We start from the raw sequence: 27,145 nt of genomic DNA on the forward strand, positions 1-27,145 counted from the left end.
ATGTGGCTAGTTAGCACATTGGCATTGGGAATGGTGTGGCTAGGGGGCCTTGCCCCCTACCATGCGCTCAGTGTACATATGTGTGCAAAGGAATCTCTGAACGCTCCCAGCCTATTTGTGACATTTCACTAAGCTGGCAGCCAGGCCTGGGGATCTCCTGTTGATAGGCCCAATCTGGCCTTCATTCTCCCAGGCCCCATCCATGGCTGCACCAGAACTCCTCTCCTCTCATTCTCCTGCAGCTCCTCTTCAAGATTATGCTCCCATTGCTTCCTCCCTACTTTGGCCTCACAGTTGGGAACAAAACTCCCTCCCCCTGCTGATTGGATCTGGCTTCTTTGAGATTAATAAATTGGTTACTGAGCAGAAATTAGCAGGTGATAAATGTCAATCTTCATGTCGTGAGAACCTGCTTCTGCAGTTCAAGGTGCTCTTAAGGGCACAAGAGCAGATGAGGCTGGGATTTCTTTTCCTGGATAGGTGGCAACTCAAAGATTGAGGGTTTCATTTCTTGCTGCCATGACATAACAAATATATTCTGCTTGGGTTGCCAGTTTAAGTGAAAAGCCATTCTGCTTTCACAATTGTATGCTGTTGGCATGAATTTAAAAAGAAGTTGGGATTCATATTTGTACCTTTGCTGGTGTTTTTTTTTTTTTTTTAGCACTTCTGAAATAAATAAATAAAGACCATATCTGTCCATCTAATGTAGAACCTTGATTCTCAGTTGAGTCTCAAGACTTGTACATGTTACACCAAACACAGGTACAATATGTACAACATGCACAGCTCAACTACTATGTACTTAGGTACACACCTGAATAACTCTACAAGTTTACAACTCAACCGTTAGTGTACACAGGTACAGTAACTTGACATTATTAAATAGAATCATAGAATTGCAGAGTTGGAAGGGATTCCCAAGGGTCATCTAGTCCAACCCTCTGCAATGCAGGAATCTCCACTAAATCATCCCTGGCAAATGCCTATCCAACCTTAAAAACCTCCAAGGAAGGAGAGTTCACAACACCTACTGTTGAACAGCTCCTACTGTCAGAAAAGTTTTCCTGATGTTTAGTAGGCATTTCTAGTAATCTGAAGCTACTGGTTTGAGTCCTACCAACCTTGATCTGGACACTATACTTCTGTTGATAGAGGCTACAATAGCATTAGCTTTTTTTGCTGCTGCATCACACTGTTGACTCATGTTAAGATAGTGGTCCACCAAAACCCCTAGATCCTTTTCACATGTACTGCTAGTAAGCCAGGTGTCCCCCATCTTATATTTGTGCATTTGGTTCTTCCTGCCTAAGTGCAGAATCTTACATTTGTCCCTGTTGAAATTCATTTTGTTAGCCTGCACCCAGTTCTCCAATCTGTTACGGTCATGTTGAATCCTAATACTGTCTTCTGCTGCATTAGCTACCCCTCCCAGTTTGGTGTTATCTGCAAATTTGATTTAATCCTAGTTGTTTATAAAGACCTTAAACAAAAGGGGGGCCAGGACAGAATCCTGCAGCATCCCACTTGTCACTTTTCCCCAGGACCCTGAGGAACCATTTATGAGTACTCTTTGGGTTTGGTTGGTCAACCAGCAGTTACCTCATATGTGTGTGTGAGCACATCTTAAGAAACAGCTAACAGCTCATTCAACGCTGCTGTTACCAAATCTGAACCAATAAGAGTTTTTGACCAAAGGGGATGAAATCTTCTCGAAAGAATTTGAAAGTGACATATACTCGGAGTCGAGTGTGAATTTCATGCTCTTTATTCAGCTCATAGTAGCAAGGAAACTTCCCCCAAAACGTCTAGCTATATCTACATTATTTACACAATGGGCCCTGTGTGATTGGCTAATTCCGGGCTGCTCCTGCAGGCCAATCAGGTCGCTGATTCACTTCCACCTGGAGCTGAATTGGGTGGCTCCTGCGGACCAATCAGACTACTGCATTCTGGATCCTATTGTTCTAGGATTCAGATCAGAAAGGATGTAACATGAGATGAAATTATTGTGTTTTAGGAATGGATTGATCAAAAAAGGAAAAGTGTTTTCCTCCCCTCAACCTCAAAAAGAAAGATTTTGTTGTTGTTGTTTACATTCATCATAGCAGAAAGGAAGAGGGTTTAGGGATCAGTGTTATTTAAAAATGATTTTATTATTAGGAAAAGATGTGGGGTTGTTGATGCATGAAGTCCAATATTTGATAGGAAATAAAGCATAACTGTTTGTTATGCTGTTCCCACTTCTCCAACGACTGTGAAATTCCATGAGCTCAGATTATTTGGAATGAGAGTAGACATTTTCCTGTTTTAAAATGTAAGGCTGCCATCATACAGCCCTCATTGGAGGCTTTGTAATGCTGCAACACAATGCTGGGGCAGCAGGCAGGGGCAAACCAGGGGGCATGTTGCCCAATGGCAGTAGACCTGGCATGGAAGCTGGGATCTAGAAGTGGAAATAAGTAAAAAAATTGAGGGGCAGGGTGGGGCAAAGAGGAAAATGGAGGTTTGAAAAAAGCAGCCTCTGGTAAGACATGGTATTTGACAAATGGAAGGTGAGGGGGGCCCCACTTCACTTTCACCAAAATTCCCTCCCCTCTTGAAGTCCCTCTTTCCTTTAAGATTCTGTATCGCAGGGGTTCCCAATGTGTGCTCCATGGGGCACCAGTAGCCCACAAGCCCCACTGCAGTTCTAAGAGAGGGTAGGACTTTGGGTGAAAAGGGGACCCGGCACCTTGATGAATATTATATCTTCTAAGTAAGTCACTGAGGTTTATGGTGTTCTGCTTTGTAATTGAGTTTATTTACAAATATACTGGTTGCACATAAGAGGAGGCAGACAGCTTAAAAACACCAGTGGGCAGCCAAAATTCATTGCCCCGCACCCACTCCTGGATGGGTGGTGGAAAGGTCCCTTTCCAGATCTTGCAGATCCCCAAAGTCAGCGGTCAGACTCTTTCTGCATGCCTTGCTCAAAAACTGATACTCTTTGTTTACTTTCATAGACACCCACACAGACTTAGACGGCATCATCTGTATGGGGGGGTATGGACCCTGCCCCCTTTTCTGATTGGTTTTCAGAAGACACCAGAGTGGTACTATATCAAGTTACAATGGTCTAACCTTGTAGGAATGAATGGGGCAGTCCCTGCACCTTCATCTTGGTGTGAGTCTCCCGTGCAGCCTCCCGTGAAAGCAAGGGGAACCAGAAAGGAAGGACGACAGGGATTCTGTAGCTTTAACATTTATATAGAAGAGGGAAATTTGGCCCGCACAGATTGCTATGCAAGGCTGAGAAAATCTGTACCTGCTGAAGTTTCCTGACTTGCTGGAGATTGAACCCAGAACCTTCTCTCTCTAAGCAGATGCTCTACCACTGATCCGTGCCCTTCTCTGTCCTGGGTTTGTGACACTGCACTGGAACAGCCATTCTCAAACCCTTGGGTGAATTGTACTCCTAGCTTTCACTTTAATATGTGTCTGTGTTCTGTGGGGTCAATGGCTAGACCTCTCTTGTAGAAATAAACTCTTTAGCAATATAATATGGTTCAGCCTTGTGTGCCAACTTCCAGTGAGATTTGTGGTTCTGTAAGAAGTTTTATTCCCACCCTGCTAGAAAGGTCGGGGGGACAGGGCAAGACATACCCTCCAAACCAATTGACTCTTCTACACTACCCCTAAATGGCAAACCAAACATTCATGAAAAATGAATGACTCAGGAAATTAGTACCTTCTTATGTTTCAGAGAATGAAACGCCACCGGCACCCTTTCGCCGACAGACATAAGTATGTTGATGTGCTGGATACTTTATCTCAAACTACTTATCCTGGTAATTGCCTCGGCCGGCAGCAGCTCCAAGAGCCCTGTGAAATACAGCCAGGATGCCTAGAAGTGAAAAGCCAACTGCCTCACCAAGGAATGGTAATGGCAATTTTAATTATACATCTTATTCCAGCATCCTTTAGGTGCATAATTCTAGTGTTTATAGCTGAAACTCCCTCCCAACACCAGTCTGGGGTGTGCGTGTGTGTGTGTGTACGTGTGGGGGGGGGACTTCTGCATTGTCTCTGAAATTTGCTCTTAGCTTCTTCCTTTCATTTCGGCAGCCTAGCTATTAACTTGCTACTAACTCGTAAATCAAAACTCTGTGCTGGCATTCTCTGTTTTTGAAACACAACTAAGAAAGAGAAAGAATAATAATAAGAAAACAAAATTTTGGCTCAGTTGAGGCAGAATGCCTACTTTCCCACTATTAGGACTTGAATAAAATAAATATCTACATTTCTGCATGTGACTTGAATTGTCAGTCATGAGGAGAAAACTTAACAGTTTCCCCAAGATATTGCTGCTGGCACCACAAGCCATGGTTTTCAAAGATTTTCATCCTGCAATACTGGGAAGGTGGCAGCTGCCTCCTCTGCAGTTTTGTGAACACTCTCTGGGAACACTGACTCCCATTAAAAACAATGGCTTTATTATCATTTTTATTTTTATTATCATCCTATAAATCATCATGAAGCTATTAGTAATAACAATATCAACAATAAAAACAATAAAAACAATAAAAACAATAAAAACAATAACTACCATATGGATAAAATATGGACCTAAATATGTATTTGTATATAGAAGTCATGGAATTCACATCTGAAACAGTCATGAAAACTGTCTAGTTGGTACCAGGATTTTACCATCTATGAAAAAGAATATTTACAAGAAAAATAGTCTATAGTTCTCTTGGAACCAGTAGGGACTGTCAAACCTTTTTATTATGTGGCATTCTGTCCAGGGCATGGTTAAAATGACTGGATGACCTAGCTCATATGAATTTAGAAATGTGTTATTTTCATTTATTTGTTTTCATTTCTTTGTCTTAATCAGTTCATGTGGTTGTTATGAAATCAATTCCAAAAGTATGTTTCAGATCTTTTTCTGAATTTACAGTAGTAAGACGTTGACCCCATTCATTTGGAGTTTCAGTTCAGCTGTCATTGTGGTTTTAGGGGCAGGCAATTCTTATCAAAGATATTCTTTGGTCCTGGGTTTTGATTTCCATTGTTATAGATCAACCTACAGTGTTACTTGAAAGGGCCAATTCAGTCCAATAAACAAGTTGTTTGAGATACCATTCTCAGTCCTCAAATGACTTTTTGTTAACGTTTTTCATTTTCAGCATAAAAGGGATGGTTTCAAAGGATCACATGGGGTTGTCTTCAGTAACTTTCAGTGAAGGAGTTATGACAGTACTTGTTAAATTCAGAATGCCTCTGTTGATTCATGAAATAATAATAATAATAATAATAATAATAATAATAATAATAATAATAATAATAATAATAATAATTTATACCCTGCCCATCTGTCTGGGTTTCCCCAGTCACTCTGTATGTGTATGATACTAACTGACTGCAGCTGCAAGCATATTTTATTCAGAGGCAGGCATCAGTTCTAGGGATCCTTCTAAGAGACAATTGCACCCAGCCCCACCCAGCCCTATTGTTCCTTTCAAAGCATTGGGAAGACCTGTGGCAAGAGGTTGCTGTGTGGGTAGGCCAAGCATGGAGGGAGCTGCTCTGCGACTCTGCTGGGACCTTCCTGTCACCAAATAAATGCTTCTGACCTACTTTTGATTAAGAGAGGCAGATATATGGGCGTAGCTAGGGGGTGGGGGGGGCAGCTGCCCTCCTAAATCAAATAAATGAATGAATGAAAACACTTAACTAAAAGTAGAAATTATAGAAAGAATTTGACAGATTTTTTTCTGAGCACTTGCGTTCAAAATAAAGTAATTTTAAGCTACTGCTCTTGAGACATTTCATTCCGTATCTGCTAGACAGAGTCAGACAGAGGATGATGACCGGTGGGTGCCCTGTCCCCCCACCCCCAACATAAATCCTGGCTACGTCCAGGGGCAGATATTTTATATGGTCCCACGGTCCCACATATGCTTATTCAGAAATGAGCCCCACTCAGTTCAGAGTGACTTGCTTCCAGATATGTGTATCCCTGCAGCTTAAGAAAGAAGGGAAGTCAGAAAGAAGGAAGGAAGGAAGGAAGGAATGAAGGAAGGAAGGAAGGAAGGAAGGAGAGGGATAGAGAAAGGCATTGCAGAAACAGAGTAACTGGATGCTGGAATGTTTTATTATATTTTGTTTCCCTTGGTTAAACCTTACTACAGTTAAAGGTAAAGGGACCCCTGACCATTAGGTCCAGTCGTGGCCGACTCTGGGGTTGCAGTGCTCATCTCGCTTTATTGGCCGAGGGAGCCGGGTCATGTGGCCAGCATGACTAAGCCGCTTCTGGCGAACCAGAGCAGCGCACAGAAACACCATTTACCTTCCCGCCAGAGCAGTACCTATTTATCTACTTGCACTTTGATGTGCTTTCGAACTGCTAGGTTGGCAGGAGCAGGGACCAATCAATGGGAACTCACCCCGTCTTGGGGATTTGAACCGCCAACCTTCTGATCGGCAAGTCCTAGGCTCTGTGGTTTAACCCACAGCGCCACCCAGTTAAAGTTTCCCATTGATTCACTGTCACCCCGAATAGTGCCTAGAGTTCAGGAATAGGACTAAGGAGAATTGGAAGCCAAGTCAGACCATTGGCTCAGTATCCTCCACAGTGACTGGCACCAGGGTCTCTCCCAAGAGATACCAAGTATTGAACCTGGGACCTTCCGCATGCAAGGTCTATGCTCTACCAATGCACAGCCCTTCCCCAAGGCATTATTCACCAGGCGAATAAGCAACCTGCTTCTTCACATCAACACATTACTCTGCCCATTGGATTCTCTTTTGCTTGTTAGTTATTCTGTGCCACTGTGCTTAATTAAATTCAATCAATTACATTGACGATGTGTTTAAGCCCCGGTTATGAGCAGTGTCTTTTTATGGTACAGATATCAGCATGTTGATTTCTGCAGAATATATACTCCCTGCTTTAATGGACATTCCACTGCATATCGTAAGCAGCCGGCTGCTCCCTTACTGCCATGGTTTCATCAGGATCCTCTGTCCATGGGAATTTTTTCTTTGGCTGAAAGTAGATCACTGAAGGCACTCCTTACAAATAAAGTAAGGTGCCCTAATATAGCATGCAAAGCATCTTTCCAAAAGTGTTTGTCTTCATCACTGCAAGGACTCCATGGCAATTGTAATGATCTTTGTATAATGTGGATCCATTTACTGCCTCCAGGCGAAAGCATATATTCAGACCAAACAAAAGAACACTCATTTTTGCGTTCCACTCTTGATATTGAATAACATTTTTGCATAATTTGGGAGTAGGGGGAGATTATGCAGATGTTGGTGGAAATTGAAATGACAGAGCATGTTACTGGCTTTTTGGAAGGAATTTCTGCTTCTTGCATATATGCCTTTTTAAAAAAATCAGCCTGCCAACTTCTGAATAACTCTTGCACAGTGAGAAAACAATAATAATTCTGTTCTTTTCTCAGCATTACATATTTTGCCATTCTTTAATCTCCCACTTTATCAAAGCAGTACTCATTTTGTTCAATGGAGTTTTCACTCAGTAAATTAACATGTATTTTTTTTTTTAAATATTTTTATTGGGTTTTCACATTTTATATAGACAAAGACAAAACACATAACACCAAAACAGACATAAAAGACAACAAACATGTATAATTCCCAAAAATCTTATTTTCTAACCCTGGTCCTTGACTTCCCCCCACCCCCTCCCTTGCATCCCTATTCCCAAATTTATGTCAGCAAGTCAGCATTTCTTTCCATCTTAATATTAATTCTTTTATAAAAACAAAAACAAATTTTCCCTAAGTTGGACCCCAATTCTCTTCCCTCGATTCTCATTTTTTCTTGACTAATTTTCTTATTATCTAAACCCCCTGGTCTTGAGTGTTGTTTCAATTTAAATGCTTCCCTCCCTCCCATCCCCGCTTTGCGTCCTTTCCCACAACATGTCCAAAATAACAGTTTTTAGCCTGGATTCCGCACATCCGAGGCTCTCAAATCCCTTTCAGTCCCTCTCCGCCAGTTTTGTTGGTAGCCCTTTTTGTCGGTCATCAGATCTCGAAAGATTTCTTTAGCGATCAATCCAGTCAGTCCATAGTCTCTTCCCATATTTAAAGACAACTGCTGAAAAATTTCCACAAGGCCTAAGTCTTGATGATAGTCGAAATCAAAGTCTATGTGGAGGCCCCATTTGTACTTCTTTATTTCAAATTCCTGAATTTTATAAACTCCCAGGGCCTCCACTTTCGTCTTCTGTATCTTTCGTAGGCTTAAAATGGATTTAATCCAGTAGTCTCCTTGCTTGTGTTCTCCAGATGTCGGCTTCTGGTTTGTATTTTCCCACATAGCTTGTTCTCTTTCTTGTTTTGTCTTTTCCTCTTCTTTGTTTATTATTTCAAATTCAGCTGTGGGTTCCTTCTCACTCTGGTCCTCATCACATTCAGCAGAACTACTTGTTTCCAAATTCAAGGTCATCAATTGTTCAGTCATAACTGTAGTCTGCTCCTGTAAGGTTCCCACCAGTGCAAACATCCTTTCGATTTCTCTCAGTATCTTTCCACCCACAGCCATTGTAATTCCACAGAGTTCCCCCTAGAGGGAATCTGGTTACTTAGTAGTCTTTTCTCCAACAATCCTCTGTCCTGTTATTGTTTCTTTGTTTCCCACACTTTTGATTCAATTGTAGCTCCTTTTAATCCGGAGAGGTCTTAAATGGCAATTTTTCCACTATTAACCGTCCATTTGACAGCTTTGACAGCTGTCAAATTCTGCTCCTCTGTACAGGCTCCAAAGCAGGTCGCTCCCGGGCTCGGGAGGGAGGGTTGTTTACCACAAAACGAAGGCTCTTCCAACACTCCACTCTCCTGCTCAAATTTACCTTTCCAAATCTTGGAAGTTACTGTCTCTTTGAAACTCACCCTTTACCGGGTAGGCACTCCAGCTTAGTTCATAAATCGTTGCTCTGGATCTTCTGCAAGGGGGGGGGGTGGGGACTTCCTTTTAGCACACCCCCCGGTCGTCTCTAATTCAGAAGGTAAAATTTTTAAAGTTCGGTTCCAGATTACTCACGGGTTCTTTTTTTCAGTCCAAATTTCAAGGAAGGAAGTCAGCGCTCTCCAGTTATGGCTCGCGGCTTCTCTCAGCGGTGGTAGTAGACGACTCTCAGTGCCGCGCCGTCCCCCGTATCCCCTTTCGCGGATCAGGGGGGGCGCTTAGGGCACCCGCCGAGTCTTCAGTCCGCAGGCATCCGCGCCTGCGGTTTTTAAGGGTCCCCGTGTCGCCGGCACGGCAAAGACCCATCCACCGCTGAGCCGATTCCCTCCGGAGCTCGGAGGGAATCCGCCATTTCCAGATCGCGCCAACCCGGAAGTCCTCCAGTAAATTAACATGTACGCCATTGTTTTGAAAAAAGATTTGGGTAGGTTCCTTCAAATGATAAGTGAAAATAGGAAACAATGTGACTGATGGAATGTGGAAAAGTCACAAAAAGCTCACCAGTGGTGAGCCTGCCGCTATGGAATTAGAACAATCTGAAGGACAAAGTTGATGTGACCTGGGAGATCTATGATTGGGTCTCCATGCCTTTTTTAAAAACAAAAATACTTTAATGTAGCTGTGAGATGGGTTGTGAAACTGGACGAGGGCTACAGCACTGGGGAAAGGGAGAACTGGAGTTAGGATAAGAAGGCCCATTGGGGGGGGGGGGACCTAGACATCCATTTTGTGCAACTCATTGGTGCATTCATCTTTCAAAGATGAGTATTTTTCTGTGATGTGTATCCTGACCTGCATTGATCTTAATATAAAATCTAACTTCCTGCTCAGATTAATAGTATATGAAACAGATCTCTCCCCACAAAATTTCACAACAAAAAATAAATAAGTTCACTAGCAGCGCAATCCTAGACATGCCTATTTAGAAATAAGCACCTCCTCCCTTTCTCATGATTCTCCTTCATTTCTTTCCACTGGGAACTTGTTCCCTTCTTTCTGTCATGCTAAATCTCTTGCCTCTTTTTACGATAAAACTAAATGACCTAAACTGACCATTTGTTCCACATGTAACGCCTTTCATAAGCATACATATAACCAGCACTTTTTTTCCTAAAAAAATGTTTGGGCTACTCTCATTTTGACTCAAGAAAATCACCATTTTATAGTTCAAATCGGGAAAAATAAATACAGTAAATGGACAAAAGTACAAAATTGACAAAATGTTTAGGGGTATGCGTACCCCTGCATCCCACTCCCCAGAAAAAAGCATATAGCCAGCAGCCAGAAGTCATGTTTTGTGATTTTCTAGATGGTTAACAATTTGTTATCGGTTTATTTGGATAAATAAGGTTGTGCTGCATTTGAAATCTGCAGCTACTGTATTAATTTGTTAATGTACAACATTACTTCTTCATGGGAACATAGGAAGCTGCCTTATGCTATTGGTGCATCTTGCACAGTATTGTCTACTCTGACTGGCAGTAGATCTTAGGAATTCCATACAGGTGTGTAACCCATCCTTATCTGGAGATGCCCAGACTGAACCTGTGGTCTTCTGCGTAGGCATCAGATGCTACAGCTCTTCCCCCATTACTTGTACCTCTTCAGCAATTGTAACTGATGTTTGTACGACTTGTATAGGCCAGAACCAACAGGGGCCGGGCTCTCTGTTGTTAAGGCAGAGTGCTCTATGAGCAAACAAGAATTTCCTGCTGTGCTCAGAATGCAGTGTGCCATTTCAGACTTTTTCCAGGAGAAAGATAAATTCTCCAGCCATTTATCAGGAGTGGGCCATTAGCAGTAGCACAGCTCAAATTATTTTAAATGGGACAAAGCTGTCTGCAGGTGGATGCTGGTCATGCCTAATGTCTTTATGATTGGAATGCTAGAATTGGTCTTTAAATGACTATGCAGAGATGGGAAAAATCAGCAGATGCATTAAGGATCTGGGAATTAAAGAGCCGCTAAATGGACTTCAGGACACAGAAAACAAAGAGTTTTTACTTTTCCTCCACAGTGAGAATAGAGGTTGACAATGATGAAGGCAGTGCTGCTGAAAGCGAAGAAGGTAAGAATGCCCAGGATAGAGTGTGAGTGAATGAGAGAGAGAGAGAGAGAGAGAGTAAAAAGAGGTTCTATAGATCTCTGCCTTCAACAAGCACAGGCCAATTCCTCATACACAATGGTTCACACTGCAAAAGAACCAAGATGTCATCACCTACAAAGGGCGGTAGAAATTCATGAATAGTGTCCTCTTGTTGATATGGTACTTAACAAACATGACAGCAACCATGCCACGATTATTTCAATTAACAGTATTAAAATGGCAACCATGTGTTAAATGGAAGTTTTCCCATTTTTAGGGCATACACTCTGTTCCTTAACATTCTGCTTATATTTGTGGAATATGAGTTTTATTTGTGATCTTAGGATCATTCCATATATTTCCCTATTTTTCCTCAGTGCGGAAAATGCAACTAGGAAGGTAGTTTTTAACAGAAAAGCCAACATATATACATTGATCTTCCACAGCAAATTTTGGCCTGGCTGCTTTATGCTTTTGAAAACCTCCCATAAGGTGGTGGACCTGACTGATACACATAGGTCCACCTATATGGCCAAAAATAAGAGTACACAGCCTAAACAGTGTAGTGTTGGAATGCAATCTGTTGACATCACATTGTGATGATGTCCTCAATCCAGACAATGCCATCTGTGCGTCATAAAAAGTCCACATCTAATCTCTCCTATAAGAGGCTGATATGGAGAATAGAGCAATAGCATTTAGCACCTTCGAGATAGTGAGCAGTTTGAAACATGGCTAAGATTTCATCTATGGCCATTTCTGATAGTTCCAGTCACCTGGAGCAGGGTGGGAGCAGGGAATGGGAAGGACTGGACTCAACCCAAGGGCTCCCTTTACACCTCATAGGTGATATGCACGCCTAGCTTTTAGTCAAGTGTGTGGTTTGTTTGTTTTTGCTGTGCTTAGCATTCCTTGGAGCGGGGCCAAAATTATCCCAATGCTCTGTCCTGGATTTCCAACACAGCTCCAGTGCATTGGCACAGCAGGGGTTTGCATTCTTTGTCAGAGCTGAACACTGTCCTGGAATTGTGTACACCGTCTAGGAAAAACTTTGTTTGATGTCATTCCAATGCTATTTATAAATGGCTGCAACTGCACTGGTTTCTTAATGTCCCATTAAGGTACTATACTCTGAAATGGGGCAGGCAAGTGAGGCACTGCAGACTTTAACTGACCACCAAGGTTGTCAAAAAATTTACTCGCTTCTCCATTTTTGTTTTGCTACTTTTGTATCTGATCCTTCTGAAGAGCCCAGAGAGGTGCATTGCCTCATAAGAGTCCCCGGGAAATGCCTGGCCAGGCTGGACTTCTGTCCTTTTCACAATTATGTGGAATTAGTAGCAGTTCAGGCACGTCACACCTGTTGACATTCATCCTTCTGCATCACTATTAAAGGTGCAGGAGGAGCCCTGGTCACGTCTGCATCTGTCCACCCTACCTGTGAGGTATGTGAGGCTGCATGGCTAATGCAAGGCTACCGAATATGGTCCATAATGACTGAGAACTGAGGCTGTGGTTTCTCACTGCACCGCGACTGGCCCAGGGATCATTCACTGCTTTTACTTGGCTTGAAACAATGACATCAGAAAACAATGTTTTGTGTGTGTGTGTAGGTTTGTGTGTGTGTGTGTGGGGGGGGGGGAGGTGGCTGATATCCAGAGGGAATGTATTTTTATTCTCTGTTCTTGACAATAAAGAGCAAGAATCTGTTCAGAGAAAGGGAGCGTCAAGTAAAAAAACCAGAGAGAAATATGAAGAGGACGAAGAGGATGAGGATGAGGATGAAGAGACTGCCGCAGATCGTAGGCGAAAATACAAAAGGCGAAGGATGAAAGATGGTGGATTAGACATCAGCGAATCGGATGGAGAAGGCTGTAAAAGCAGGAAGAACAGAGCCAACCAGATGACCAAGGATGGTGATGAAGAAGATGGGGATAAAAAACGAAAGGACAAGAAAAAAGGGAAAAAGAAAAAAAAGAAAGACAAAAAGAAAAAAGGATCAGGGTAAGGCCTTATTATGATGATCTCTTGAATGTAAAGTCAATGATGGTTGTGTTAGGCATACTGCAGCAATCTGCAGTACTCCTAGAACGGTAGAGAGGGGAGGGCTATCAAGGGTCATCTGGTCCCACCCTCTGCAAGGCAGGAATCACAGGGAAAGAATCCCTGACAGTCACCCAACCTGTATGTTTAAAAGCCTCCATTGAAGGAGAGACCATCACCTTCTCCCTAAGCTCATGGAGCCAGATCTATACATACTCAGTTCTCATAAAAATGGAGTATTTCCAAAAGAGCTCTGCAGTTTAATTTTGGCCAGAGGACGTGACACTTTTGAGTGACTGTGTGTTGTGCTCAACAGAGTGCAGTCCACTACACTGAAGGACTGCTAGGGGGCGGCGTTCTCTGTTTGAAAGCATATTCTATTTGGGCACACACATGTCACCTGGGTGCCTTCCACACTGTGCTGAGATGCATCTATGCATATAAATCACCACATGCACATTTTCTGAAAATGGATGTCCTATTTGGCAACGTATAACTGGCCACTCCTGTTCAAAGCTGTGTTTGCAATGTATGTCAGATTCTGAGACCTCAATACGCAAAGGAGAAAGAGCCAAATTAGGCATGTTGTTTGTCATGTAGTTTGTTGCTATGTGCCTATAATTAGTTTTCTAACTAAAAAGCCATTGCGAGGGACTGGAGCCAGAATAGGAGTGCAGCATAGTGTGTGTATTCTCCAGGGTTTCATATGGTCTCTCCCAGTCCAACCTGGAGATGCTGGGGAGCGAACCTGCGACCTTCTGCATGCAAAGCTCCACTGCTGTGCTGCAGCCCTCCCCCTACTCAGAGCTGCGCCCTCCACAGTCCTTCCCCAAACCCATGTATTAGTATTAAAATTAATCAAGGCATGAAGACAGCGCAGAAGCAAATGGGTCTATTTACTTCAAATATCTGGCAGAAACTACATATTTTCAGTTTTTGATTACTGCTGTTGGTGCTCCCACCAAAAATATCCCACATACATTCAGGAATCAATGAAGCAATCTTGATAATCAGGAAGTCATCATCACATTTAGTTTGTTCCTGAAAGACAGTAGAAATAATGAGACAAAAAAACTCATATGTAGTGGGAATGTGCCAGCTATGAGATATTATTATTATTATTATTATTATTATTATTATTATTATTATTATTATTATTAAATTTTATTTATATCCCGCCCTCCCCAGCCGAAGCCGGGCTCAGGGCGGCTAACAACAATAAAACAGTACAAAAGTACAACATAAACAACATTCTAAAATCATTCATTATAAAATTAATTAATTAATTCAAGCCACTGGCAACCATTGGGCCAGAGCTCCGCGAAGATTGCCGAGGGAGGGAGTCAGGCTGTGCCCTGGCCAAAGGCCTGGTGGAACAACTCTGTCTTGCAGGCCCTGCGGAAAGATGTCAGGTCCCGCAGGGCCCTAGTCTCTTGTGACAGAGTGTTCCACCAGATCGGAGTCACAGCCGAAAAAGCCCTGGCTCTAGTTGAGGCCAGCCTAACTTCTCTGTGGCCTGGGACCTCCAAGATGTTATTATTTGCAGACTGTAAGGTCCTCTGTGGGACATACCAGGAGAGGCGGTCCCGTAGGTACGAGGGTCCTAGGCCGTATAGGGCTTTGAAGGTTAAAACCAGCACCTTAAACCTGATCCTGTACTCCACCGGGAGCCAGTGCAGCTGGTATAGCACCGGGTGAATGTGCTCTCGCAGCGAAGACCCCATAAGGAATCTCGCTGCAGCATTCTGCACCCGCTGGAGTTTCTGGTTCAGTCTCAAGGGCAGCCCCACGTAGAGCAAGTTACAATAATCCAGTCTGGAGGTGACCGTCGCGTGGATCACAGTGGCTAGGTCAGGGCGAGAGAGATAAGGAGCCAACTGTTTAGCTTGGCGGAGGTGAAAAAATGCTGCCTTTGTTATAGCTGTAATCTGTGCCTCCATAGAGAGGGAGGTATCGAAGATTACACCCAAACTCTTAACGGACGGTGCTGGCACTAATTGCGCCCCCGCAAGAGATGGGAGTTGCCCCCCCAATCCCATATTGTCCAGTCCCAGCCACAGGACCTCTGTCTTCGAAGGATTTAGCTTCAACCGGCTCCCACATAACCATCCAGCCACAGCTTCCAAACATCTTATTATTAAACTTCCAAACATCTTATTATTATTATTATTATTATTATTATTATTATTATTATTATTATTATTATTATTCCACCCATCTGACTGGGTTTCCCCAGCCACTCTGGGCGTCTCCCAACAGAATATTAAAAACACGATGAAACATCATCATATCAGGGCTGGAATGGAAGGGGTGTTAACCTTTTATTCCACTATGGAAAATATTTTACACCGCTCATTCTTTTTTAAGCTTTATATGATGATTGCTCATAGGAACCTGCTGCAGTAGGGTATGTTCAATTTTTCAACTTTCAACTTTCAAAATATGAGGGATGCTAAAAAGTTGTGTCATGATTTGGGAATTCAAAATATATTTTGGTTAAATAAATATAATTTAGTTTTGCTTTGTAAGTAAAATATGTGTAAAATCGCATAGAAATAATGAAAAATTACTGTCAAGTGATTGCAGTTATATAATATATTAATATTATTAATATTTATTATTATATTGCATTACCTGATCTTTTCAGAAGGTAGCATTAAAATTCTGAAAGCATGTTATGTGTTTCTTCATCAAACGTTGACCTTACCAAGCTAATGTTGTCCAATCAAAAAAATAATAGCAGATTTGAGTTCCTTACACCTAAAAACATATTTTAAAGATCCCTCACTGTCAAAAATTAAGTTTCACCCCCCTAAAATGACATGCCTTACTGCTGAAAGTCTAAGCACCTCAGAGTTATTATCCCTATTTATGGCCAGAGGAATTGATAGGACAATTTATGCTGAGCTTGTCCAGTCGGAAGATACCGTATTTTTTGCCCTATAGGACGCACGTTTTCCCCTCCAGAAATGAAGGGGAAATCTGTGTGCGTCCTATGGGGCGAATGCAGGCTTTCGCTGACCCCTCTCGCTCTCCAGGCTTCAGGAAGCTCTCCGCAAGCCGTAGGAGCCCGCGGGAGTTCCCGTCGGGCTCCCTAGGCTTGCGGATAGCAGTCTGCATCTCGAAGCCTGGGGCGCACTGCACAGCACGCCCCGGGCTTCGGTTCCCCAACCTGGTTTGGAGGCTGGCGGTGGGGAGAAGCGTGCTTCTCCCCACCGCCAGCCCCACAAGCTCGGGGGACAGCGGGGAGGCGGAACGCCATCCCGCTGTTCCCCAACCTGGTTTGGGCTTCAGGCAGATATCCGCAAGGCGTGGGAGCCCGGCGGGAGCCCCCTGTTCTGGGGGCTGGGGTTGGGGGAAGCTCGGGCTTCCCCCGCCCCAGCCCCGCGCCTGGGGGGGGAAATATTTTTTTTCTTTATTCCCCCCCCCCCAAACTAGGTGCGCCTATGGGCCGGTGCGCCCTATGGGGTGAAAAATACGGTACATTCCCCAACACTTTCTCAGAGAGGAACCTCACCTCTGGCAGTGTCTTCCTTTCCCCTTTCCTAAGGCCTTTGTCCATGTGTCGGGAGGAAGAGGAGGAGGAACTATGCTGGCAACTTGGCCACTATTTTGTATCCTCCACAATGGGCTGCACTGGCATCGTTCTGAGATATTGTGCATGGGAAAGGGAGGCGGAAGCACAATGTTTGGAGCATTCAGAGGGTGGGAATGGTGGTTGCTAATCTGTTTTCTGTTTCTTCAAAACAAAAATAACAATACTGCAAAAAAAGAAGAGCATTTTCTCAGGACAGTGGAGGGCGTGTGTGCCGTGTCCCATTGGAGCAGTGGTGCTGGCACTCGCCCCTCTTCTGATTGGAAATGCTTCCGTGGGGGAGGGGGAGGGGGAAGGGCTGTCGAGGAGGGTCAGTTACAGGGGGAGTGAGAAATGGCCCTTTTTTCAGCTGAGGAATGTTGGAGGCTATGCTTAAAGTCCAAGTTCAGTTTCATTATCCAGTTTCTTTTATTTCCATATGATATTTATTGAAAATTTTTGAAATTACAAAGAAAAAACAAAGCAGAAAAAGAAAGAATAAAGAAAAAACAAACCACATCAAACAATACAAATTCAAAAAACAAAAATACACCGCAAACAGACAAAAATAAATCCATCATTCTCAAATCCTCAACTCTCATTACCTTCTTTCTTTGACCTCCTCCTCCTCCCTTTTTTTGTATCCTGGTTAATAATTATCACAGCAAATCCTTTCCATATTTCATAGTATTCTGTCATTACATTACCTTAATCTATTTTCATCTTATCTTATAGAAAACCTTAAAAACTTAAAACTAATCTTATTTTTACCGACTTCTCACAACCATAATATTCTTACCTAATTCTTTAAACATTTTTGCTAGAGCCGAGTAATTTCAGTCCAACATTTTTCTAACATTCATCAATTTTATAAAACAATCATGGTAATAAAAAGAGAAATAAAAACAATCCAATCTTCATCCAGCGTCCCTTCCTCCTGGTCCCGGGTTTTGTCAGTCCTTTTTATCCCATCGATCTAGCGCATTAACCTGGTAACCTTACATCCGAGGCCCTTAAGTCTATTCCATGTCCCTTCCGCAGCTCTTCTTCATATTCTCCTTTCACTCATGGGAACTCCAGCTTGGTGATGTTTTTGACCCTTTTCAACAAATCAGCCCCTTTTCCATAGTCCAGACTCAACTCCATGTGGTATTTAAGAAGATGTTTCAGAATCCCTCCAAAATTGAGAGCCCCCACAGCTCCAAATATCTCACGGCCCATTGCCAGACTCGGAAAGTCCAAACATCCCTGCATAGGGGGGTCTATCCAACCATTTCCAAACCAATCCAAACTTTATCTTTCCAAATCTGGCTTTTTCCAAGTTCATTTGTCAAGTCCAAAAGCTCTTGTTCCTGCAAGGCCGCAGCTCCCTCCATCTCTGGCGCCCAAGATTCAGCAGCATCCTCTTCTCTCATCTGCTCTGTCAGGACACATTCCTGATCTAATTCCTGGGTGGGCTCCACATAGTTTCCCACTGCCTGTTCAAAAATTCTGGCCGCATTAGTCATCAAATCCATCTTCTCACTTAACTGTTCCAGTAGGGCACTTGTTTTACAGAGAACACGCAACAGAGCCTCTGAATACATTGTCCTACAAGGTCACAAGTCCATTCCCACGATTGTAATCTGAGAGAGCTGCAAGCTCCCTGGAATTAGTTACAGTTTCACAGTCTCCCTCTAGGGGGAGAACTTCTATTTGTTCTTGCAACAAAGTATCCTTTTTGAGATATTTTGTCAATATTTGTTCCTTTAAAGTGCGAAAGGAAACAGTGGAATCACTATGTTTCTCTTCCTTTAACTATCTGTCAAAAACGTTTGTCTCTGGTCAATGAGCTTCAAACGTCAGTCCTGACACCCCGCTCCAGGATCAGGACGGTGGAAAGTTACTTTACTTTAAACTCACTTCTGCAGGTTTAAACAGTCCAAAAAAGATCCCCCTTCTTCTCCTGCTGCCAAAGGGGGGTTCAACAATTTTAAATGACGAAAGCCAATCCTTTAGAAGCGATTTTCTGAGCTCTAGTTTACTTTGTCTTTGCTTTATTCTGTCTACAAAGAAACGGAAGGCTGACTTCCTGTTTAGACCTTCCCGTTTCAGTGCCAAATTAAAACAAATTTTTAAGTCCAATTCCTTTCTGCTCACAAGTCCTTATTTAAAGTCCGATTGTTCAAAGTTTAAGTACTCACGGGTGCTTATTTTAGAAGCCAAATTGTCCCAGGAAAAAGGCAGCGCTCTCCGGCAACGGCTGTGCGGCTTCGCTCCACGGAAATAGCAGTTGATCCACAGCACCGCGCCACTTCCCCCTCTTCACTTCGGAGCCCGTTAGTGGGTTCCTTTGCGGGTTGGGGGGGTGCTAAGGGTGCCCGCCGAGTCCCATGGTCACAGGCTTCACATAGGATTTTTAGCAGGGTCCCCGCTTTGCCGTAGCGGAAAAGACCCATTTCACGCAGAGCTAGTCCCTCCAGTTCAGAGGGAGTCCGCCATTGCCGATGGCGCCACCCCAGAAGTCCTTAATTCATTATCCAGTTTCATATTGCTTGATGTTTGCTCATGCTGTGCAAATTGGAGGGGAGACTGCATGCCAGGGTGTGGGGGGCATGGGAACACATTATGTAGCAAGTTTAATAATACATACTTTCCAGGGGTGGGTGGAGCAGCTGCCCCCAAGCATACCAGTGAAGCTGTCCCTCTTTTCACCTCTCTCTCTTTTTTAAAGCTCTGATTCAAGTTCTGAAGAGGAGCTTACAGAGGAGGAAATAGCCAAGCTGAAGGAAGCGGTAGAAGAGAAAAAGAAGCTAATTGCCACATTAAGAAACAAGCCCTGGAATATGAAAAAGAAACTGGAAGTCTTGAAGTATGAAACTGTATATGGTCACTTGTAGGGCATGTTTGCACGTGTTTTAGTCGTGACTGCTTGATTACTCAGTATTTGATCACTCACAGGTGAATGTGTGTACTGGTGTCACAGAGAAGCATTGGGCTGGATCCAGACTAAGTCAGCCTTGACTTACTTAAGCCCCTCTGATTGCGGTGTGACCGAGATATGACTTACACTGGAACAAGCCCATTGGGTTGGAGGTAATATAAAATTCTATCAGTGATATTTGTAATCATGCATGCAATCAGGCCACCCCTTTTTGCAGCATGTTCGATGGAGAAGACTATGGACTATGAAAGCTCAATAAACAGGTGAATCTTTAAGGTGTCACAAGTTTGTTGGCTTTTTCCCATTAAAAATTAAGTCAGTTCACACATGCAGCTGTCAGATGTGATCTAGGGATGTAACTCCATGCATGAGCCACTATAATTCATTGAATAAATAACTTTAGTTCCCAGAACTATGATAAGAAAGACACAGTAGGTCCTGAAATAGGATCAAAGGTGGGATTTCTGATCATCTGTAATGTAGTTCAGGGGTAATTAATGTAGAAGCAAGGCCACAGCTTTATTTCAATTGGGGGTGGGCAACCTTTTTCCATGGACAGCCACATTTCCTCAAGGTTAATCTGTCAGGGGTTCCATTCAACTGGTGGGTGGTTCCAGAAATTCTGGATCTGGAATAAAGACCACCCTCTTCAGTGTTCACCAGAGCTACAGCAGGCTAGAAGTCCCAATTTAATGAAGTCTATTCAGAATTATGCCCCACTTGGTATGATGGGATCACCCTCAAATAACTATACAGACATTTATTTATCAGTTCAATGCAGTCACTGTTCTGGAAAACAATGAAAAGTAACTCATTCCTGACATTAATGTGCTATATAAAGCGAATCTAGAGAGGCAAGAAAGGGGAAGGAACATGAAGGAACATGAGGTAGAAAACCAACAGAATTCTTGAGGATGGCATTTAATGAGACCACATGTGGGGTCACATGTGGACCTGTGGTTTAATTAAGCAATTATTTCTATCCAGCCTGGATTATACTCCAGTCACAAGTGATGGAATTCCCCTTCCTTTGCAGCACCACAATCTGCTCTAAAGGGTTCCCTGAGCCTCTGGAGCAGATTTTCTGTGTGAACAGGGAACTGCAACGGGAAGAGGTGGAAATGTTAATCAGAGGTTGTTGCACCACAACTGGATATATCACCTTGAAATTCTGGCCTTGTTTTTTAAAATAAAATTAATCTTTTTAAAGAGTTGCCCTGGAGCAACACTGCATTTCTCTTTAATGAAATTTGAGCTGGTGCCTGAAACTATCTTGACCTGTTATTGAAAAGTTGAGCAATCCACTTGAATCCTCCTCTTCAGAAGCAACCTCTTAAGTTTGGTAATTCATTCCCCACTTTTGCAACCTTGAAACAGCCCAAGTACAGTATACCTCGCACTTTCAGAGCTGCAACCCCACACCTCCCATGAATTATTAAGCTAGGCCATTTAAGGACAATAATACCTGTGCTCATGAAATATTCATGCCCCTTGTGTTGGTAATTAGATTAATGTTTCTTTGAATTTAATAAAGCTTTCAATGGGTTAGCTAAGAGAGTACATTTTGGTCTGTCTTGTATTATCGATAATTTACATATAGCACACAATCCACTTACCTTGTGTTTTTGACACTTTTGCATCTTTGAGTAAAGATGTACAAGGTTTGTTTCTGATGTCCAAACATGCTTTATAAGAACACACAGGGAGTGGATGGTGATGTTTGAAAGTGAGGGTCCTTTGCAGGTGACTGGGCAGTTACCAGATATCTTTCATAAAGTAAAATGCTTTCACGGGTCTTTTGGTGATGTATTTTCAAAACATAAGCCAAACAGATTTCACTCTCTTGTCATATCTGACAAATTAAGGATCTCATGTTTAAAGTCATAATCAATTTATATGTGTTTTCTGTTATATTTATGCTCAAAGCAGTTGACAGGAGAAAAAACAGTAAAAATGCAGTAGTACAATAACCATAATACATAATAAAAATTACAATATCTGTACAACATAACACTAACAATTCAACAATGAACAATTTTAAATAATTTAGAAAATTTAAAAATAAAATTAAAAAGTTCCTTCCAGTAGCACCTTAAAGACCAACTAAGTTAGTTCTTGGTATGAGTTTTCGTGTGCATGCACACGAAAGCTCATACCAAGAACTAACTTAGTTGGTCTTTAAGGTGCTACTGGAAGGAACTTTTTATTTTATTTTTTTACTATGGCAGACCAACACGGCTACCTATCTGTAATTAGAAAATTTAGTGAGCATAAAGCTTACAAACAGGTCAGTTAACAAGATCCCAAAGCTGATGGTATTTTTGTACTTTGCTCCAACTTTTATACCCAGAGTGAAAAGGCCAGAAAACCCTTCAGAATGGTTCTGTAACATTCAGGGGGTTATCAGTCTGTTTCAGTGTCTTGACCTGATGACTGTTCAGCAGGCCCTTGATCAGGGGTGGCAGATCTTTTCTGCCCAGTGGGCCAGATTCTTCTCTCCCTACCTATGGCAATGTTGTGCTTTGAAGCCCCAGCTGTTGGGACTTCAAAGTGAATCATGGGAGTGTGTGCAGCTAAACCTAGCAGGATTTAACCCTGCCTCATCAGGTGATGTCACCACCATTGGAGTGATCTCAGCTGATTGGCAGGTGGATATGGCTTTTAAAAAAGCTTTGCAGGCCAAATTCAATCCTTAGGCAAGCCAATGTTGGCCCACAGGCTGGAGGTTCCCTACCCCTGTTGTAGATGGCTGATATTTGATGCAGCAATCTTTAAGTACTTGTGAACAGTGAGCTTGAAAGTGTGGTGTAGCATGTTGGACTTGGCTGAGGAAACCTGGGTTCATATCCTTGATCAGCCATGAAGTTCACTGGGTCGATGACTTTGAGGCAGCGAAGCCCAGCCTACTGAACATATGGAGCATGTGCTAGTCCTCCCATCAAATTACACTACAGCACATCTGCAAATAAAGTTGTTGCTCTTTCTGTGAAAGAAGTGCCAGGGCTGCGCTCCTTATGTTTCTGTCTGACTATATCTAAGGTAGGAAAGCTGAGCTGAACAAAGGATGAAGCCCTCTGCAGCAGTGGATGGCTGCAGCAGCACAGAAGGCTTTGTTTTAATTAGCTCATTGAACATAATAGTATTTTGTGTTCTTTGAATCATTACCCTCTGACTATCTTCTGAGATAGTCTACTCAAGCAGCAGAGTTGCTTTTCATAAGTTTTGTTTTTAAGAAAGATCCACTGGGAATACTTCCTAAAACCACAGCATTATTGAGATGTGTGCTGAAGTGCCTGTAAAATAAGCTATTTGGATTTATCATGTAAATAGTCCATGAGTGGTACAGATGTCAGTTGCTGGGGAATACAGGTGCTTGACAGGGGCCAGTAAAATGACTGTTGTATTTTTGTATTGTTTTATTTATTTATTGTGCGTGTGGGTAGAATACAAGTGCTGGCATCCTTTTTTGTTTTGCTTCCTACTACTACTCTTCCTGGGATGGCATCTTCACATTAGGGTTATTCAAAAAATCCTCTTTTGCTACAGAAACAGTGCTAAATCTGCTGGCCATGGCCCACAGCACACCATCACAATCCCACTATAAATGCTTGTGGATGAAGCTTACAGTTCTCTAGGGGACCGTGTGGTCCTCCAGATGTTGCAGAACAATTCCTTCCCTCCCCCTCCTCCGTTGGCCGTGCTGGCTGCAGCTGATGGGAGTTGGAATGCAACAACATCTGGAGGCCCACAAGTCCCCCACTGTTGCTACAGAGAATCATAGTGAGTTTAGAATAATCCAAGATAGTGCACAAGAAAGGCAGGGAATGAAACAATAAAATGAAACATTTTATTGTGAAATGGCATGTCTGTGTTTAGTTTCTTGTTCCATGACATCCAATAGTAATTTTCTTGATGCCTTGATATTCTATGTGTCCTTATCTGGCTCTACATCATTGGCTATTGTGGGCAGTGGGTGGGGGTGGCGTGTCATAATGCCAGGACATGGGCAAACTGTGCTTGAGGGGACGAGGAAATAAGGAATGTGGTTCCCATGTTTAGTGGAAGAGAAAGTGTTTGGCATAACATGTCATTGGGATGCTCAGTAATGTCAAGTGTGTCTCAATGTTTCAGCAGAAGAGAAAGTGAGAGGAAAGATGCTTTCAGATAAATCCACAAGCACTTCTTTATTTTTATTTTTCAGAGATGCTCAGCAGTTTGTGGAAAAATTTGAAGGAGCCCTTGGCAAAGGGAAAGGGAAGAAATTTTATGCATATAAAGTGATGATGATGAAAGTAAGGACCATCTCTCATTATGGCTTTGAATTGGCTCACTCAGCCTTTTTCAAATATCTCTTCCAGAATTAATGGTTTCACTCTCCTTTTGGATTGCATTTACTTTTAGCTATAAAAGCAAGAAGATTTTCCTGGGTATCTTAGTTCTGTAAATGCTACAAAACTGCTAATGTTCTCTATTAATCCTTCAAACACATTTGTGCCTTCAAATCATAGTAATCAAAAAGATTCTGAGCAGTCAGGTATGGATCACAGTCAGTGGAGCACAGGTGAACATTCACAAAAAATAAATGAAGGTATCAAAATCAGATGATGATTAGGGAAAGGAAACTGCAAGTAATCCAAAGAAATACAGATAGGCTGAAATCATATTAAAACCAATGCTTCAGCGTGACTTGGTGCTGCAGACCCAAGTAAACCTACAAGAAAGGCACAGATTAGAAATATTATATGTAAGTTAGTTAATAAATGATTAAAAAATCTCAGTGAACCTCTGGCATTAAGATTTGTAGATCATTTTGGCACTTGGATGGAGCTGAAGTGCAGCTGAAATGATGGAGAGAAATAAATGTGGAAGTGGGATATGGAAGGATGCTGAAGAACCTTCTGTTTCATATCTCCTCCATTTAATATAATGTAGATTTTCAGATTTCCCTTGGTGTTATTGCTTATTGTACTTGTTGATTGCTTTTTACATGACTGTGTCTCAAAGCGACTTACAATGTAAGAATAGAAATAGCAAGAAACATTTAAACCAACCAAAGCAGGAAGACAAAATGCTCATTGACAAATATTTATAAACATACAAAACCCACCCCTCTCCTCAAAAGGATGAGCACAAAAAGAAGCCAAAGGGAACGCAGTGGATGTAGCCTACCTTGATTTCAGCAAGGCATTCGACAAGGTGCCCCATGATATTCTTGTAAAGAAGCTGGTAAAATGCGGTCTTGACTATGCTACCACTCAGTGGATTTGTAACTGGCTGACTGACCGAACCCAAAGGGTGCTCATCAATGGTTCCTCTTCATCCTGGAGAAGAGTGACTAGTGGGGTGCCACAGGGTTCTGTCTTGGGCCCGGTCTTATTCAACATCTTTATCAACGACTTGGATGATGGACTCAAGGGCATCCTGATCAAATTTGCAGATGACACCAAACTGGGAGGGGTGGCTAACACCCCAGAGGACAGGATCACACTTCAAGACGACCTTGACAGATTAGAGAACTGGGCCAAAACAAACAAGATGAATTTTAACAGGGAGAAATGTAAAGTATTGCACTTGGGCAAAAAAAATGAGAGGCACAAATACAAGATGGGTGACACCTGGCTTGAGAGCAGTACATGTGAAAAGGATCTAGGAGTCTTGGTTGACCACAAACTTGACATGAGCCAACAGTGTGGCGCGGCAGCTAAAAAAGCCAATGCAATTCTGGGCTGCATCAATAGGAGTATAGCATCTAGATCAAGGGAAGTAATAGTGCCACTGTATTCTGCTCTGGTCAGACCTCACCTGGAGTACTGTGTCCAGTTCTGGGCACCACAGTTCAAGAAGGACACTGACAAACTGGAGCGTGTCCAGAGGAGGGCAACCAAAATGGTCAAAGGTCTGGAAACGATGCCTTATGAGGAACGGCTAAGGGAGCTGGGCATGTTTAGCCTGGAGAAGAGGAGGTTAAGGGGTGATATGATAGCCATGTTCAAATATATAAAAGGATGTCACATAGAGGAGGGATCCAATGGATCCAAACTACAAGAAAGAAGATTCCACCTAAACATTAGGAAGAACTTCCTGACAGTAAGAGCTGTTCGACAGTGGAATTTGCTGCCAAGGAGTGTGGTGGAGTCTCCTACTTTGGAGGTCTTTAAGCAGAGGCTTGACAACCATATGTCAGGAGTGCTCTGATGGTGTTTCCTGCTTGGCAGGGGGTTGGACTCAATGGCCCTTGTGGTCTCTTCCAACTCTATGATTCTATGATTCTATGAATACTTGATTACCCTCCAAGTTAAGGTAAAAGCCCTGTTCTTGTGTCACCACCCTCTGTACCGGCCTTGGAAGGGGTAAGTGGAGAAGGGTTTCATACGGCAAATGCAGGGTCCATGCTTGTTCACACCGAGAGAAGCAGTCCTTGGGTAGGAAGATGGGGACACTAACATATCAGCTTGCTGCAGAAAGATGTGGAAGACAGAAAAGTGTAGGACAGGAAACACATTTGCATTTCCTGTGCCTTCAACAGAAACACTGATGCCAAAGCCACTCTAACAACCTAGAGTGCACACAGATTTTGGAAGCACAGAGGTTTAAGATCGTCAGACAGATTTTTAGTTGAAAGTGTTCATTCTTTTCTCATTGTCCTAATGTCCTATTTTGCTTTTGTAATATTTATTTCAGAAATGGATGAAATTTCAACGTGATTTTGAGAATTTTCGGACAGCCTGCATACCCTGGGAAATGAAAATAAAAGAAATTGAAAGTAAGTGAGAGAGAAGAATTAAGTAATTTTCATCTTCCTGGGAGACAGGCCTAGAGTTCCCCTCCACTGTTGCATACCATTGCTCCTTTCATTCCGTAGCTTTTAAACAGCAATAAATACATTGCATATCAAGGATTGCTGGAATTTGTAACATATATTTGCATACGAACCATGCATATACGAATGTAAGCAATAATTTACTATGGTTTTACCAGATCACATCAATAGTAATACATGGTTAGGTTTTAGGATGGGAAAGTGGCAGCCACTGATTTGTGGTGTGTTAAGCAAGTATAAATATACTGATTTATATCTTATTTGAAAGGACAAAAAAGGTGAAGAATGATTCATTTGCCCTTTTATCTTGCTTCATGTCTTGTAGGTCATTTTGGCTCTTCTGTTGCCTCCTACTTCATATTTTTGCGATGGATGTATGGAATAAATATAATCCTATTTGGACTGACTTTTGGTCTTGTCATGGTGCCTGAGGTGGGGATAACTACATTAATATGCCCAGCCTCTTTTGCTGTTTCTCTTTAGGCTTAAATGTCACACAGGAAAATGGGTTAAAGTTAAGACCAGAGCAAACAATGGGGGACTGGGCATTTTGGATAAAATTCCACTGTCAGGAAGATCAGAGCTAGACTGACATTTACAATCAGTAGGATTCAAATGATGTTAGAGATCTTTTGTTGTCCTTGAAACGTTTTTTATCTTGTTAATTCATGCATCATATGCACTGCCATATTTACCAGAGATGATTCCTGT

General features: G+C 42.5%; 1 protein-coding gene across 2 annotated transcripts in view; it reads left to right on the forward strand.

The window, feature by feature from the left end:
• The first annotated feature begins 3,190 nt into the window (after positions 1-3,190).
• Positions 3,191-27,145, forward strand: part of TMC1 (transmembrane channel like 1) — an 83,471-nt gene continuing 59,516 nt past the window's right edge. Inside the window, exons 1-7 of one of the 2 annotated variants that reach the window (XM_083464830.1) lie at positions 3,192-3,922; positions 11,006-11,056; positions 12,772-13,078; positions 19,405-19,542; positions 23,816-23,906; positions 26,296-26,377; positions 26,760-26,866. In XM_083464830.1, the coding sequence (XP_083320956.1) occupies positions 3,883-3,922; positions 11,006-11,056; positions 12,772-13,078; positions 19,405-19,542; positions 23,816-23,906; positions 26,296-26,377; positions 26,760-26,866 (816 nt within the window). In that variant the 5' untranslated portion in view covers positions 3,192-3,882. Of the gene's footprint in view, positions 3,923-11,005; positions 11,057-12,771; positions 13,079-19,404; positions 19,543-23,815; positions 23,907-26,295; positions 26,378-26,759; positions 26,867-27,145 lie in introns of both variants that reach the window. The other variant, XM_083464831.1, reaches the window with a different exon arrangement.

Source organism: Podarcis liolepis (genome assembly GCF_965112155.1).
Source record: "Podarcis liolepis genome assembly, chromosome: 11".
Taxonomy (NCBI): Eukaryota; Metazoa; Chordata; class Lepidosauria; order Squamata; family Lacertidae; genus Podarcis; species Podarcis liolepis.